Below are 15080 nucleotides of genomic sequence, written 5' to 3' on the forward strand. Positions count from 1 at the left end.
GATGGATGAGGTATGCTGCAAGATTGTTCTCTGTGAGGGTGGGCTACAGGTAAAAGCAAGTTTCAGATGAAGGCATAGGAGGCCTGTGCTTCATCTGTTCAATACATATGTTCAAGGAGAGCTGGTTTGGTGAGTGGAGCAAGGCAGCAATGGTCATGGCCAATGGCATTGGACACAGAGCTCAAAATACTAGCCCCAGAAAGTGGGGGTTGCCAATCATGAAGCACAGTCCAGCCTAGGAGGCCGAGACAGCCACCAGGTCTTGAAGATAGACATGCACATCAGGAGACTGAGGCTGCCTCCTTACGTGGAGTGGGTAAGCATGACAGTGCGTCAGCTTATACTCTGCCCCACGGGTTTACCCAGACAACCTGGACCTCTGCCATGGGTCAAAAACATTCGTCTTGGCCCCACCTTTTGGGGAAGACCTGGGTCCCAATAACCCGTCTGTGCTGATTAGGATTGGCACTCAACGGGTAGATTAGTGCTTCTGCCTTGAGAGCCTCAGTACCAGCAGTTGAGTAGGGCAGACGGTAGGGGCCTCACCCAGGCTGACAGGTCACCGGGACCGCGTCCACAGGTAGCAGTTCGGCTGCTGCTTCTCCCTTTAGCCTCTAAAACTGGAGAAAGGGTGCCCCCAAGGCCTCGCTGAACAAGTGCTCTCTGAGGTATTAAGCTTCTTACTTCTCACTGATGGCCAGCCAGAGCCAAGAAGTAAAACTCAGCCATGGTGAGACCCCAGGGTGAGCCCGGTAGCTCAGTCTTAGTTTTGTTAATTGATAATCTTGTTATACTGCTCCTTTTTTTAAGTTTATTTTTATTTATTTTGAGAGAGACATAGAGAGCAAGTTGGGGAGAGGCAGAGAGAGAGGGGGCAGAGTCCCATGCAGGCTCTGCACTATCAGCACAGAGCCCAACACGAGGCACAAACTCACGAACCATGAGATTGTGACTGGAGTTGAAGTCAAGAGTCAGATGCTTAACCGACTGAGCCACCCAGGCACCCTGTACTATTCTTCACTGGTAAATCCAATGATTTGAAATATTTTACTGTGTAAAATCTTTGGAGCCAGACAGATCAGAGTGTGAGATAGAGCATCACTTTTTCTTTTTTAGCATTTAAAAAAAAATGTTTATTTATTCTTGAGAGAGAGAGAGAGACAGGGCATGAGAAGGGGAGGGGCAGAGGCAGAGGGGGAGGGAGACACAGAGTCTGAAGCAGGCTCCAGACTCCAAGCTGTTACTAGAGAGCCCAACGTGGGGCTTCAACCCATGAACTGTGAGATCATGACTTGAGTAGAAGTCGGGCAAGTAACTGACTGAACCACCAGATGCTCCAAGCATCACTCTTTAATGGTTGGCCAGGGGCAAGCATTTAACCTCCTTTTACTTAGCAGAAGTTGAACCACATCTGAAAGTTTGGAGCATATCTTTCTTGCAGGACTTTTATGCTGATTGTAGATGTGCGTAAAGTCTTAGCAGTGTGACTGGCACATATCAAGCCGTCTAATTAATGGCAGACATTAAATTTATTATTACTTACCAGAAGGGTGCTATACATAACACAGAGCCATATATTAGACTATATGTTTTGACTTAATTTATAGGGGCAGTTTCAGTGTAATTAAACTACCTTGAAAAAAAAGGACATTATAATGTATACCACTGGGATGTCAGGAAACCTCCTCCAGCATTTCATAACATGTAATAAAGGGTCCCACTCCAGGTGGCCTCCTAACCAGTTAGTTATTGAAGCATCTGCTGAGTTTAATGTGAAATTGTTCACCCTACACTAGCCATTGGAGGGGGTCAAGCTGATCTGTGAGTAAAGGCTGCTTTTGCGAAGGCCATGTTGGAACTTTAGCCCATGATGGTCCAATGTAAGTAGAAGTCTTTCCTTTAAGAAAGGGAATAGAGCATAAAATCTCCCTTTCAGATAGTTGTAGGAGTAACTTTTGCACAGGCCCCTGTGGTTAAACTCAGCCATGACTGGATATTGCTCTCACTTAGGTGAAACACGAAGGAGAGAGCATGACTGTCAGTAAAAGGACTGGAAATTTTGCTCTTGCAAACAGGGCTCTTCGAGGACAATTGAATATGCCACCAAGATGATTTCCTTCATCAAGATGTTTGCTGCACTCAAGAGCTTGGGCTAAAAGCTATCCGCAAAATCATGTGCACAAGTTAGAATCCCCAAGGGCTTCAGTGAGCCTTGCTTGGTTTAATTGGAAGCATCGCTGTTTGGGGTTTTCATCACATACCCCAGAATTTGCCTTCTCACGGTTCCAGCCTCACCTTCATTTTCCTGTGGTGGTGGCATAAATAATGCAGAGGTCTCACTGCTGGGAAGCAGGAACAAGACCCAGATGTCAGGAATGGAAAACCCCGCAGCTTAAAGCTGGCAGAGCAGAGCAGTAAACACAGGCAGGGATAGATGAGCTGTGGGGGGCAGGGGGGATGGCGAGGGGAGGCATGTGTGAGATGCAGGATAACCTCTTGCATAAGGGCCCAATTAGCCTGCTGAGGACCAGGAATGGGACTAAGGAGGGAGGGGCAAGATGGGAAAGGCATGTGAGGAGCATAGTAATGTGGCCCTGAACAACCTTTTTGTTGAGCATGAAATGATGGAACTCAACGTTGCGCATGAATTAAATTAACCTTGCAATTTAGCTCAGACAAGAATTCATTGGAAAAGGTACCAGGGAGATGCATAGAGCCTGATTTCAGAATCATAATCCAGTCAACACCATCCACTTTGCTGATGGAGAAAGGATACAGGGGAGTTGGTTTAGCCCTGGGGCGAGGAAGTTCAAAACTCACCACTTCAACTCAAACAAAACACAACTTAATGAAAAGAAACCTCCAAATCTTCATCTCTGCCTCTGTTCCCATGTTCCTTGCCTTGGGGGAAAGCATGATCCTATTGCCTATATTCATTTAATCCAGAAATCTAAGTGGTATCTGTAACCTCTTCCTCACTTAGCCCATAGATCCATTTAGCCTCCAACTCCTGTAGAGTCTCCTCCCTCCCTCTGTCATCCAACATCCTTTCTCTCCATTCTTATGCTTAAACTCTATACTTCCCCTGCATTAGTGAGGCCCCTGTCACCTCTGATGCCTGGTGTCAGTCTCTCAGGTGAACTCTTTGAGCTCTGATTGTGATGGTCTCACTACGCCACTCCTCCTTGCTCAGACACTTTAGTGGCTCCTTCCCTATCTTCAGGAGAACGTCCAGACATCCCGGAGTTGTGCATGAGGCATCACTCATTGCCCGCTGCCTGCTTGCAGACTCCAGGGTCCATGCTCCTTGTGCTCTACAGGCTTATTCTGAGTGCTTGCAGTTCCTCAGATCCAGGGTGCTTTCTTTCTCATTCCATTTGCTTGGATAGCTCTCAGTAGGACTCAACTTAGAATAGCACCCCCCCCCCCAGCGAATCCTAGGACCCCTACATCACACCTTGTCAAGACTGCTGTTCATTTGGACTCTACAAAGTACCCTTGTTTGGGTTCCCGGAGACCCTGTACTTACCTCTACCTGCACCATCCTCTCACTGCACGACAGTTTCCTGTGTACTCATGGGATAATCCCAACAAAACAACTCCTGGAAGGGGCAATATGGAAATCTAAAATGTGTTTTTAAAACATGGATTCTGGATTAGAACATACCGGAGCCCAAATATTTACTCACATACTTAAAAGTGGGGCAAACTTGGGTGCACCTGGACAGATTATTCATTTTATCTGAAATTCCATTTTCTCAGCTGTATGGGATAATGGTAGCCCGTTTCATCCTGGGATAATCTATATTAAGTTGTTAGCTCCGAATTGGAAACGTCATAAACCTTTGATAAAGTAGCCATTGTAGCTCTTGTTGGCATTGTTACTAAGGACATTGCTGTATTATATTAAAAATTTAATTTCTCCCACCACAAAGCAGGTGTCCAGTAAATATTTGTTGAGCCAATTGAAGAAGGAGCAAGCTAGGACCAGAGGTTAACCTGGGCAGACTTCCTACTTACATGGCACAGAATTTGACAGAAAGGAAGCATAAGCGTTACCTCTTCCCATAGGAGAGAAAAAGCTCCCTCAACAGAAATAACTTGATAATTTGTCTTGTAATTGCCCCCTATAATTTAGAAGAACACACGTTCCTTATCATTAACAAGCATTTATTTTTAGGGATGTCATTTGAGCAAAAAGCAGGACGGTGTCTGTGTCTCCTCTATTTTGAGTCTCCAGTGGCCACGAGAGGTCCCAGGGCTAAGCGGTGCTTATTCCTGCAGGTGAATAAGTCTATACTTTGTCATTGACCTTGGCTTCCAGAGTCTGTTAGGATCAGAACACACACACACACACACACATACACACACAAGAAACTCTTTACTCCAGTGGATTCAGCATTTAAGGAGTGCCTGTCACTACGTAGGCAAAGCTTCTGGCTTTATTGAGAAATCTGTTGCTAAGACACAACCTTAATTTGTTTGCACACTTTTCCTAAGAACAGTGGGAGTTTAATTCACAGAGAGACACTGAGGTGTAAGAGATTAAGGTTGGTGGCAAGTTCATTATGGCAGAGGATTAAGCCTCTGACAAGTCTGTTGGTTCCTGCAGGCTAGGAAGGGCTGACAAAGCATGGGCTTGGGATCAGCGCCACCAGGAATTGCTAAAAATGCAAATTCCCAGGCCTACCCCAACCTTAAGTGGAATCTCACAATTGCCAGAGTGTGGTTTGCACTCTGAACTTTGGCAAGTTTTCCAGATCATTCTGACACTCAACGACATGTGAGATCACCACTCTACACCCTTGACAGGAACAGTGGTTTTCAACCCTCCTGTGCATTAGAATCACCCAGAACACTGTAACATACCCTACAGCCCTGGTGTCACTGCAGACCAATTAAGTAAAAATGTCTGGAGGTGGGCTCCAGGCATTGATATTTTTGTAATCTCCTCAGGAGATTTTAGTGCAGAGACAGGATGGAGAAACACGGGCTGATGGAGATGTATTGGGAAGGACAGAATCTTGTTCAAAGTAACCCAAGTAGTAAGGTCGCTTTGATCGAGAAGAGTCTAGTAATCTCGCAGGAACTGGAGTGCACCAAACCCTGGATGGTTCTCCTTCCTGCCTCTCAGGTCCCTTTCTGCTGCCACATTTTCTCTTGTCTGCCTTTCTCTGTGCATTTGCCTAATTACACCCTCTGTAGGGAACAACTGATTCTGCTCTATCACTGTTTCTGTGCTTTCATTCTATGTCTTGTGTGTGGTTTGACTTGCCATTGGACCGTCTCCCTCCTCCCACATCAGCTTATCATTTTGGCTCTGGCACCCACAGCTCAGGGATATGTGGAAGCTGGGGAGATTCATTTTCTCAGAAGGCTTGCACCTGAAACAAGAACAAAGGATTCCACATGAAGAAAAATAAAACTTTTTTCTTGTTTTATTGGAGAGAAAAAACACTTAAGAAATACTTTTTTAAAATGCTTTTTAATGTTTGTTTATTTTTGAGAGAGAGTGAGTGGGGAAGGGGCAGAGAGAGAAGGAGACACAGAATCCCAAGCACGCTCCAGGCTCTGAGTGGTCAGCACAGAGCCTGATGCTGAGTTTGAACTCAGGAACTGTGAGATCACAATCTGAGCCAAAGTTGGACGCTTCACCAACTGAGCCACCCAGGTGCCCCAAGAAATACTTTTCTGGTAATAGGGAATTCACAGTGTAAATGTATTATTGACAAGAGAAACCGGGGGAGGAGAGGAAGATGAACATGCAGAGCTGTTTTGAGTCCTTTAGTCTTTAAAACCCTTAGCTCATAGATAATTGGTCTGTCCCCAAACCTGCCTTCTGGCTCCCGATCAAGTTCATGCTCTGTGTCCGGCAATAACCTTGTTTCTGGAAAATCAGTCCTGATGTTGCCGATTCTTCTCTACTTCCATGGCCCACTGACAAAGCAGCATAGGACAACTAACCTGCTATTGAAATGTTAGTCTTCGTCTTCTCCTATCATGAGTAAGCAGACCATAAATCACTTGTCCCTTTACTTTTCTTTGACATATTTGTTTATGGCTCTATGCATGCACCGCAAGTGTCCCAGGCTCCATCCCTGCTGTCAACAGCTTCCTATTCAGGGAACTTGAGGGCTTTATCACATTCCAGAAAAGCATCATCTAGTCTAACTTCTCAACCAACAATCTCACTGGGAGCCATTCATCTGGCTTCTGCTGAAATGTTTTCAGAGAATGGAAATTAAAAAAAAATTTTTTTAATGTTTATTTATTTTTGAAAGAGAGAGAGAGAGAGGCAGGCTGAACATGTGTAGGGGAGGGGCAGAGACAGAGAGGAAGACACAGAATCTGAAACAGGCTCCAGGCTCTGAGCTATTAGCACAGAGCCTGACGTGGGGCTCAAACTCGGGATTGGTGAGATGATGCCCTGAGCTGAAGTAAGAACACTCAACTGGTGAAATTTTGAAAGCTATGACACAGCATATTAAGATAGCAATAACCATAGAGTTGTGCCTTGCCAGTAATAGATATTCAACAAGTGTTGAGTTTAATATAGAGCCCGAGTCTATGTCCATATTATCCTTCCGTTTGCCTGTGTGTGTCTCTTTGAAATAATAGCAAGTACATTTATTCACGTTCCTACTGGGAGAATTTGGAAATTTGTGGGACTCCTGTCCAGACCCCTTTGAGCCTTCTTTTTTTTCTGGGATAAGCATCTCCAGGGTCTTCATTTGTTATTGGCTTACTAACATTCTCCTTCCTCTTGGCTTTCTGGTTCCTCTTTATTGAGGTGTCTGGCTAGTTCTAAAATGCCACACTCAGAAATCAAAACATGATATTAGATAAAAATTGACCAGTAAGAGGTACATTGGACAGATTGCTCTCTTAATATGTGAGCACTTTACTTCCCCAGAAGCAATTTATGATTGGATTAATTGTTGCCATCTGCGGCCTCTGATTTATTCTGAGCAAATTGCCATCCCCAACTTCTGGATCTCTCATTCAAAATCTACTTCTCATCTAAATGTGTGTACCTTTCACTCTGGCCACTGTTTGAATCTAATTGTAGGACATTACATTCACTCCAATTTAAGTATTTCTATTTTTGCTCATTCTGTTCTTTTTGCCACTTAAGTTTCCACTCTTGTTTACTCTCCTCTCAGTTATCCCCAACTTTGCATCATTATTAAATCTGACAAACACCTTCAGTTACCTACTCTGTGCCTTTAGTATGCAAAGGCTACATTTCTGTAAACTAAGGTACAAATGTGGAGAAACACCTCCTTAAAATATAAGGACTTCTGTCTCCTTGACACACAAAATGTGCAGATATCATCTGTTAATTTTTAAGCACACAGATCACAGTTGTGCAGCTTGATAAATCATCACAAAATGCACCCACCACATAACCACCAACTAAATCAAGGAAAAGAACATGTCCAGCAACCCAGAGATGTCAGATAATAATATCCAGCCCCCCAAAATAAACACTACCCTCATTTGCACCATGATATTAGTTTTGCCTGTTTCTGAACATCATAGAAAGGAAATTCTTATATGTACTGTTTTGTGTCTAGCTTGTTTTTTTATTCTTAATGTTAGATAGTATTTTATTCATTGGTTGTACCATAAGTAATTAATCCATTGTACCATTTACAGTTTAAACCTAGTAAAAATTGTACTACTGTTTTCAATCTTGATTACCTTCTAGTGCTCAGTGGATGCATTCCTGTTGGGAAGGTTTTAGAATATGTGCATATTCAGCTTTAGAAGACTCTCCCAAATTGTTTTCCAAAGGAATGGTATCTTTTTAGAGTCTGCAAACTGGGTTAGAGAGTTCTGTTTCTTCCATATTGTGGTCACCACTTAACGTTGTCTGTCTTCATGGTATTAGCAGTCCTAATAACCCCTTAGATGTAGTCACATCTCATTGTGGTGTGTAAATTATATTTTCTTGATATTAATGAGGCTGAGTGCACTTTCATTTGCTTAATAGCCATTTGGATATTTTCTTTTGTGAAATGTCAATTGAAGATTTTTGCCCACTTAAAAATTTTTTTACTTTTATTCATTTTTGAGAGAGAGAGGGAGAGAGAGCGAGCGAGCAAGAGTGTATGAGCAGGGGAGGGGAGGAAAGAGAGGGAGACACAGAATCTGAAGCAGTCTCTGGGATCTGAGATGTCAGCACGGAGCCCAATCAGGGCTCAAACCCATGACCTGTGAGATAATGACCAGAGCTGAAGTCGGATGCTTTTAACTGACTGAGCCATCCAGGCACCTGAATTTTGCCCATTAAAAAAATTGAGTTGCCTCTCTTTTTCTTCTTGTTGATGTACAAAAGTGTGTGTGTGTGTGTGTGTGTGTGTGTGTGTGTGTGTGTTGGATATATGTATTGCACATAGGTTATTTCCCTCTTTGGTTTGCCGTTTCATATTTTTCTTAGCATTTTTATTTATTTTAGCTTCAAAATTTTTTAATGTTCATTTTTTGAGAGAGAGAGAGGGAGGGAGAGGGAGGGAGAGAGAGGTACATAAAGGGAGAGACACAATCTGAACCAGGGTCCAGATTTTGAGCTGTCAGCACAGAGCTCAACGTGGGGCTGAACCCACAAACTGTGAGATCATGACCTGAGCCGAAGTCAGATGTTCAAATGACTGAGCCACCCAGGCACCCCTTTCATATGAACAGAAGTTCTTAATGGACTAAATCTAATTTTTAAGTATTTTAATTTATGTGTATTCCTTGTTTGTGTCCTCAAAAAACTCTCTCAACTCCAAGGTCGTACATGCTAGCCTATGTTGTTACCCCCAGGTAGATGTATTATTTTATCTCTCATATTAGGATTTACCATACGTGTAGAATTTATTTTTTAATATATGATGAAGTAGGGATACACACTTATTTTTATTTTCTACATTGTTTACACTGGGCCATAAATCTTCCAAGACCATCATTTCCCCACTGTGCCAGAGTATCAACTTTGTCATAGGTCAAGTGACAATATATGTGATTCCCTTTCTGGAATATCTGTTTTCCTCTATTGACTGATTTGTGTATTCTTTTGCTAATAATACTGTGTATGAAATACTATAACCTCAAAATAAGTTTTGATATCTTTACATAATTTGCCCAATTTTCTCATTCTTGGTTAAGACTGCCTCAATCATTCTTGGCTCTTTGGACTTCTATTTTGGTTTGGGATCAGCTTGTAGGTTTCCACAAAATAAAAAATCAGACCAAAACAAAACATCCTCTGTGGGTTTTGACTGAGATTGCACTGAACCTCTAAAGATATATTTGCTGAGATTGAAAGTTTTAATTTTTCTCAACAGTGTGTCTTACACATCTTTAAAGTTACTCTTATGAATTAATGCTTTGATGCTATTTTAAAGACTTTATTTTTAAATAATCTCTACACGCAATGTGGGGCTCTAATTTACAACCCCAAGATCAAGAGTTGTGAGCTCCACCGACTAAGCCAGGCATGTGCTCCCAAATAATATATATACAATATATATTTTAATTTTTACTGTTTATTATTGAGAGTGTATGTGTGTGTAAGCAGGGGAGGGACAGAGAGAGGGAGAGACAGAATCCAAAACAGGCTCCAGGCTCTGAGCTGTCAGCACAGAGCCTGATGTGGGGCTTAAACTGTGAGATCATGACCTGATCTGAAATCAGGCACTTAACCGATTGAGCCACCCAGGCACCCCTAAATAATATTTTTTTGAGTAGGCTTCATGCCCAGTGCAGAGCCGATGTGGGGCTTGAGCTCATGACCCTGAGATTAAGACCTGAGCTGAGGTCAAGGGTCAGAGGGTTAAACAAAGAAGCCACCCAGGTGCCCCAATACTATTTTTAAATTTAGATTTTGATACTGATAGTATACATAAGTGGGCTTGACTCTTAGATATTGATATTATAACCTGTGATTTTGTATGCACATACAGACTTTTGATATTCTACATTTTGCAATCTTTCTGTAGGAAAATAGACACTACTATTTACTCCTTTTAAATCTTACACCTTTTATTTTTTCTCTTTTCTCAGTTGTATCAAGTACAGTTGATGGTCAGCACCAGGTCCTTTTCTGATTTCAGGGAGGAAACATAACATTTCATTAAATTATACTACAGTATACAGGAACCTCATAGTTTCTGTCATTATTTCAGAATTCTTACAAAAACGTGACTCCTATGCCCATTCTGCTCATCCTCTTTCAAACATGAGTGCTTGTTGGGTGTAATGTTTCCTCTCTCCACCATTGCATGTAGGTGGGTAGAAGGCAGTAATTGGCCTTTTTATTCATGGGTCAGGAGGAGGCACATACGGGGTCTGGAAGCCATCATGTGGGTTTGTACTGAGGGTTTGATCCTGTGATTGGATGGGTGTTAGGGACTCTTCCTTGTGGAGGAGATGAGTATATTTTATATGTGGGGATAAATATTTAGATTAAGAACACATTATTGTAGCATTTAGCTTTTGTTGGGTAACAAACGGCCCTAAAACTTGGTGTCTTAAACAAAAACTATGTTTTACTCCTAATGATACTACATGGGAATCATCTAGGCAAACTAGGTGGTGCTTTGGATCTGAGACAGGATGGCCAAGGCTGGAAGTTCTCTAATGGATTTACCTACAGGTCTAGAGGTGGGCTTTACCAATGTAGCTCTTACCAAAATCACCAATGATCCTCAGGTGACTGGTTCTCCTAAGTAAACACGATTTACCTGAGAAAGTTGACACTTAAAACATTTAAAAGACCAGTATTACTGACCTAGATTCCCCACTCCCCATCCTTTGCCATCATAGGTCTTCTGTGATTTCCATGGCCACTCTCAAAAGAAGAATGTATTCGTTTATGGTTGTAGCATCAAGGAGACACTGTGGCAAGCAGAATCTGCTGTGGGCACCTCTACTGTCTTGGAAGATGTCAGCTACAGGGTAAGTCATTGAGGAGAATGACACAAAATATTTTGTGTCCATATTCTTGCCTTTGAGACACATGCTCCACCCATTTTTCCCCCTAAATAAGCATTTTGATTCTTTTAACTCTAGGGTTATAATATAAGCAGGTTGGAGGTACGTGTAACCTCTATACATTTTTGATGGGTAATGGCTCTACTACCTGGTTGTTGTGTTTTGTTTTCTGAGTGGTAGGATATAGTGCAAAGGGCACAAGAATTGGAGACAGGAAACCTCATTTTAAGGCCTGACTCTGCAGTTATTAACTGTGCACCTAGGAACCATGAACATCCCCTCTCTGAACCGCCATTTGTCACCTGGGCAATGAGGATCGTAAAAATACTGCCTCCATTTCATGTTTAGGAGAGCAGCAAAATGATGCTGAATGCAAAAGGATCTTAATATCAAGGAATGCAAAAATGTAAGATATTAGACCATCCACCTCCCTCTGGGTGTGCATGCTCTTGAAAGCAGAGTAGTGATCCACTATTTCTGTATAGTGGATATAGTCTATCTATAAGTAGCTAATTCTGTTTTTTCTGGGTTCCAGTGGATAGAGCTCAACTCTTCCCGCACTGAACTAAAGAGGAAGTTAAGGAGGGGTAAAGAATGAAGGACTTCTCCCTCCTGCACTCTTGGTGGGAATGTAAAGTGGTGCAGCCACTCTGGAAAATGGTGTGGAGGTTCCTCAAAAAATTAACAATAGAACTCCCCTATGACCCAGTAATAGCACTGCTAGGGATTTACCCAAGGGATACAGAAGTGCTGATGCATAGGGGCACATGTACCTCAATGTTCATAGTGGCACTTTCAACAAGAGCCAAATCAGGGAAAGCGCCTAAATGTCCATCAATTGATGAATGGATCAAGAAGATGTGGTTTATATATACAATGGAGTACTACATGGCAATGAGAAAGAATGAAATCTGGCCATTTGTAGCAACGTGGATAGAACTAGTGGGTGTCAGGCTAAGTACAGTAAGTCAGGCAGAGAAGGACAGATACCATACGTTTTCACTCATAAGTGGAACAGGAGAAACTTAGCAGAGGACCATGGGGGAGGGACAAGGGGAAAAATTTGGGGAGAGGGAGGGAGGTAAACCATGAGAGACTCTTGAATACTGAGAACAAACTGAGGGCTGATGGGGGAGGGGGAGAGGGGAAGAGGGGTGATGGGCATGGAGGAGGGTGCTTGGGATGAGCACTGGGTGTTAAATGGAAACAAACTTGACAATAAACTATAAAAGAAAAAAAAAAACGAATTTACCTGGAGCATTCTAGAAACCTTAGGCCAACTGGAGACTTGAGGTAGTTGATGTCAGTTGGACAAAGAAAGACAAGCACCATAAGATGCCCCTTATATGTGGAATCTGGAAAAGCTAAACTCTTAAAAACAGAGAGTGAAAGGCTGGGTTCCAGGGTATGGGGCAGAGGAGTGAGACAATGCTATTTAAGGGTACAAACTTACACCCTAGAAACGTAATGCACAGTATACGAATATACACAACAATATGGTACCATAAACATCAAACTTTCTAAGAGACTAGAACGTAATTATGTCAACCACTAAAAGGAATAAATAATTATGTCATATAGAGATGATGGTTATCACTAAAATGGCAATCACAATATATACATGTATCAAATTAACCTGTTGTACAGGTTTAGGTGTGCAGTGTTGTACAGTGTTATATATCAAATATATTTCAATTAAAATATCTTATCAACACACACACACACACAGAACCAAGGACTTCTTCCAGTCAGGATAAAGGGAATCAAGAAGTAGAGGAGGCAACATTGTCCAAACACAAAATAAAAACTGGGCTTTGTTTCAGATTATATAGAAAAAGAAGGAAAATTTTTACATTGGAAGAGCCTACAGATCTCCTGTGTCTTTGTCCTTTACATTCACATAGGACACTTCTGACACTTCTGGTCACCAGATATGTGGGGATTTCACACCACCAGACACGTCTGAGACACCAGCTGGGTGTTTTACACTTTAACTCAATCCCAGCCTTGTCTACCTAGAGACAGCATCAGATCTCACAGGTGAAGGACTCATCCCACAACACTGCTTTCTACTTCAGATGTCTATCACAAGTAGTCAGTCCCAAGTTACCCACAACTTCTGTCTGACTTAGCTATGAGTTAGCGGGTTCTGTGATCTTCCCTCTGCATTGGATTCAATTATTTGCTAGAGTGGCTTACAGAACTCCGGGAAGCACTTACTTACATTTACCAGTTTATTAAAGGGTATGATCAAGGACATGGATGAATAGCCAGATAGATAAGAGATACATGGGGTGAGGATTGGGAGGATCCCAAGTACAGGATCTTCTGTCCCTGTGGAGTTGGGGTGGGAGGGGGGTATCATCCTCCTGGTAGGCGGATGTGTTCACCAACTTGCAAGCTTTCTGAACTCCATACTATGGGGATTTTATGGAGTCTTCTTCATGTAGCTGTGATCAATTATTAACTCATTTCCAGCCCCTCTACCCACTCCGAAGGAGTGGGGATAGTTTGAGCCAGGAGCCTGCCTATAATCACCTCATTAGAACAAAAAATGGTTCTAATACTCTTATCACTTAGGAATTTACAGGGGTTTTAGGAGCTTCATGTCAGTGACTGGGGATGAAGAACAAATACATATTTCCTAATATACATCACAGTATCACAATTATCATGGTTACCTACCTCTGCCAAATTCTTTATTATTCTGGATATATGAATTTACTGTAAAAATAGCTTTATTCCCTGGGTTAATGAGTACTAAAAGAGATAAAAATTTATCAAACTACTATTTCATCTTGAAATTACTCCCCTGCTCCGTCAGTTTCTCTTCACTCTCTGCCTTCATGTCCTCTAGAAACATGACTACTACCGATCAGAAGAGGGTCCACCGAAGTGATTAGAGAGCACAGCCAACAAGTTATCTTTAGTTTCCTTTTATTTATTCCAAGTCCCAACCACAATAATGGAGATTTTGATACACAGTTAGAATCTGAGAGAGAGGAGAAAGGGAAGGAAGGAAGGAAGGGAGGGAGGGAGGAAGGAAGGAAAGAAATTAGTTCTGGCACTGAAAAGTTCCACAACCAAAATGAAAAATTTCACTGGATGGGATCATTCAGCAAATCTGTGATGGCAGGAGAATCAGTCATTAAACTTGAAGGTCAATTCAAAATTACTGAATTTATATTACAGAGGAAAAAAAAACATTGAAGAAAAGTCAATAGCTTTAGAGATCTGAGGATGGCATCCAGCATAATACTGAACAGAATAATTAATTAGGAAGATAAAATGAATGCATGTGCATGTATCTACCCAAAATACATGAGCAAAAATTAACAGAATTGAGAGAAGAAATTTAAAAATCCAATAATAGTTGGATATTTTAGTATTCTTTTCTCAGTAAGAAATAGAATATTCAAATAGCAAGTTAGTAATTTTCTGATCTGATTGATACATATGTAACAATTCTCAAAGTGGAAAAATATACATTGCTTTTGAGTGCGCATCAAAATTATCCTAAGTAGACCATAGGCTAGGCCATAAAGCAAGTCTCAACATATTTTTAAAAGATTGAAACAATACAAGTATGTTCACTTACTATGGCAGAATTAAATTACAAATCAACTTTTGTAAGATTCTAGGGTCTCTCAGAATATTTGGAAACTAAACAATGTGCTCCACAATAACTTATCGGCCAAAGAAGAAATCAGAAGGGAAATTAGGATATGTCCTAAGCTGAATAAAAAAAGAAACATAACATACCAAAATGTATGGCATGCAGCTAAAACAGTGTTTAGAGAAAAAAAATGTAACCTTATTTTTTTTAATGTTTGTTTGTTTTTGAGAGAGAGAGAGAGGGAAAGAGAGAGCAAGCGCACATGGGCAGGGGAGGGGCAGACAGAGAGGGAGACACAGAATCCAAAGCAGGCTCCAGGCTCTGAGCTGTCAGCACAGAGCCCAACGCAGGGCTCGAACCCATAAACCGTGAGATCATGACCTGAGCCGAAGTCAGATGTTTAACCAATTGAGCCACCCAGGTGGCCCAAAATGTTGTAGCTTTAAATGATTATATTAGAAATGTAGAGTGATGTAAAATTGGT

At 41.7% G+C, this 15080-nt stretch overlaps 1 protein-coding gene across 1 annotated transcript in view; it reads left to right on the forward strand.

The window, feature by feature from the left end:
• AGBL1 (ATP/GTP binding protein like 1) overlaps nucleotides 1-15080 on the forward strand; it is a 681509-nt gene that overhangs the window by 340463 nt on the left and 325966 nt on the right. Inside the window, exon 20 of the mRNA XM_029952682.1 lies at nucleotides 10813-10944. Coding sequence (XP_029808542.1) covers nucleotides 10813-10944 — 132 coding nt within the window. The remainder of the gene's footprint in view (nucleotides 1-10812; nucleotides 10945-15080) is intronic.

The sequence above is a fragment of the Suricata suricatta genome, chromosome 9 (assembly GCF_006229205.1).
Source record: "Suricata suricatta isolate VVHF042 chromosome 9, meerkat_22Aug2017_6uvM2_HiC, whole genome shotgun sequence".
NCBI classification, from domain to species: Eukaryota; Metazoa; Chordata; class Mammalia; order Carnivora; family Herpestidae; genus Suricata; species Suricata suricatta.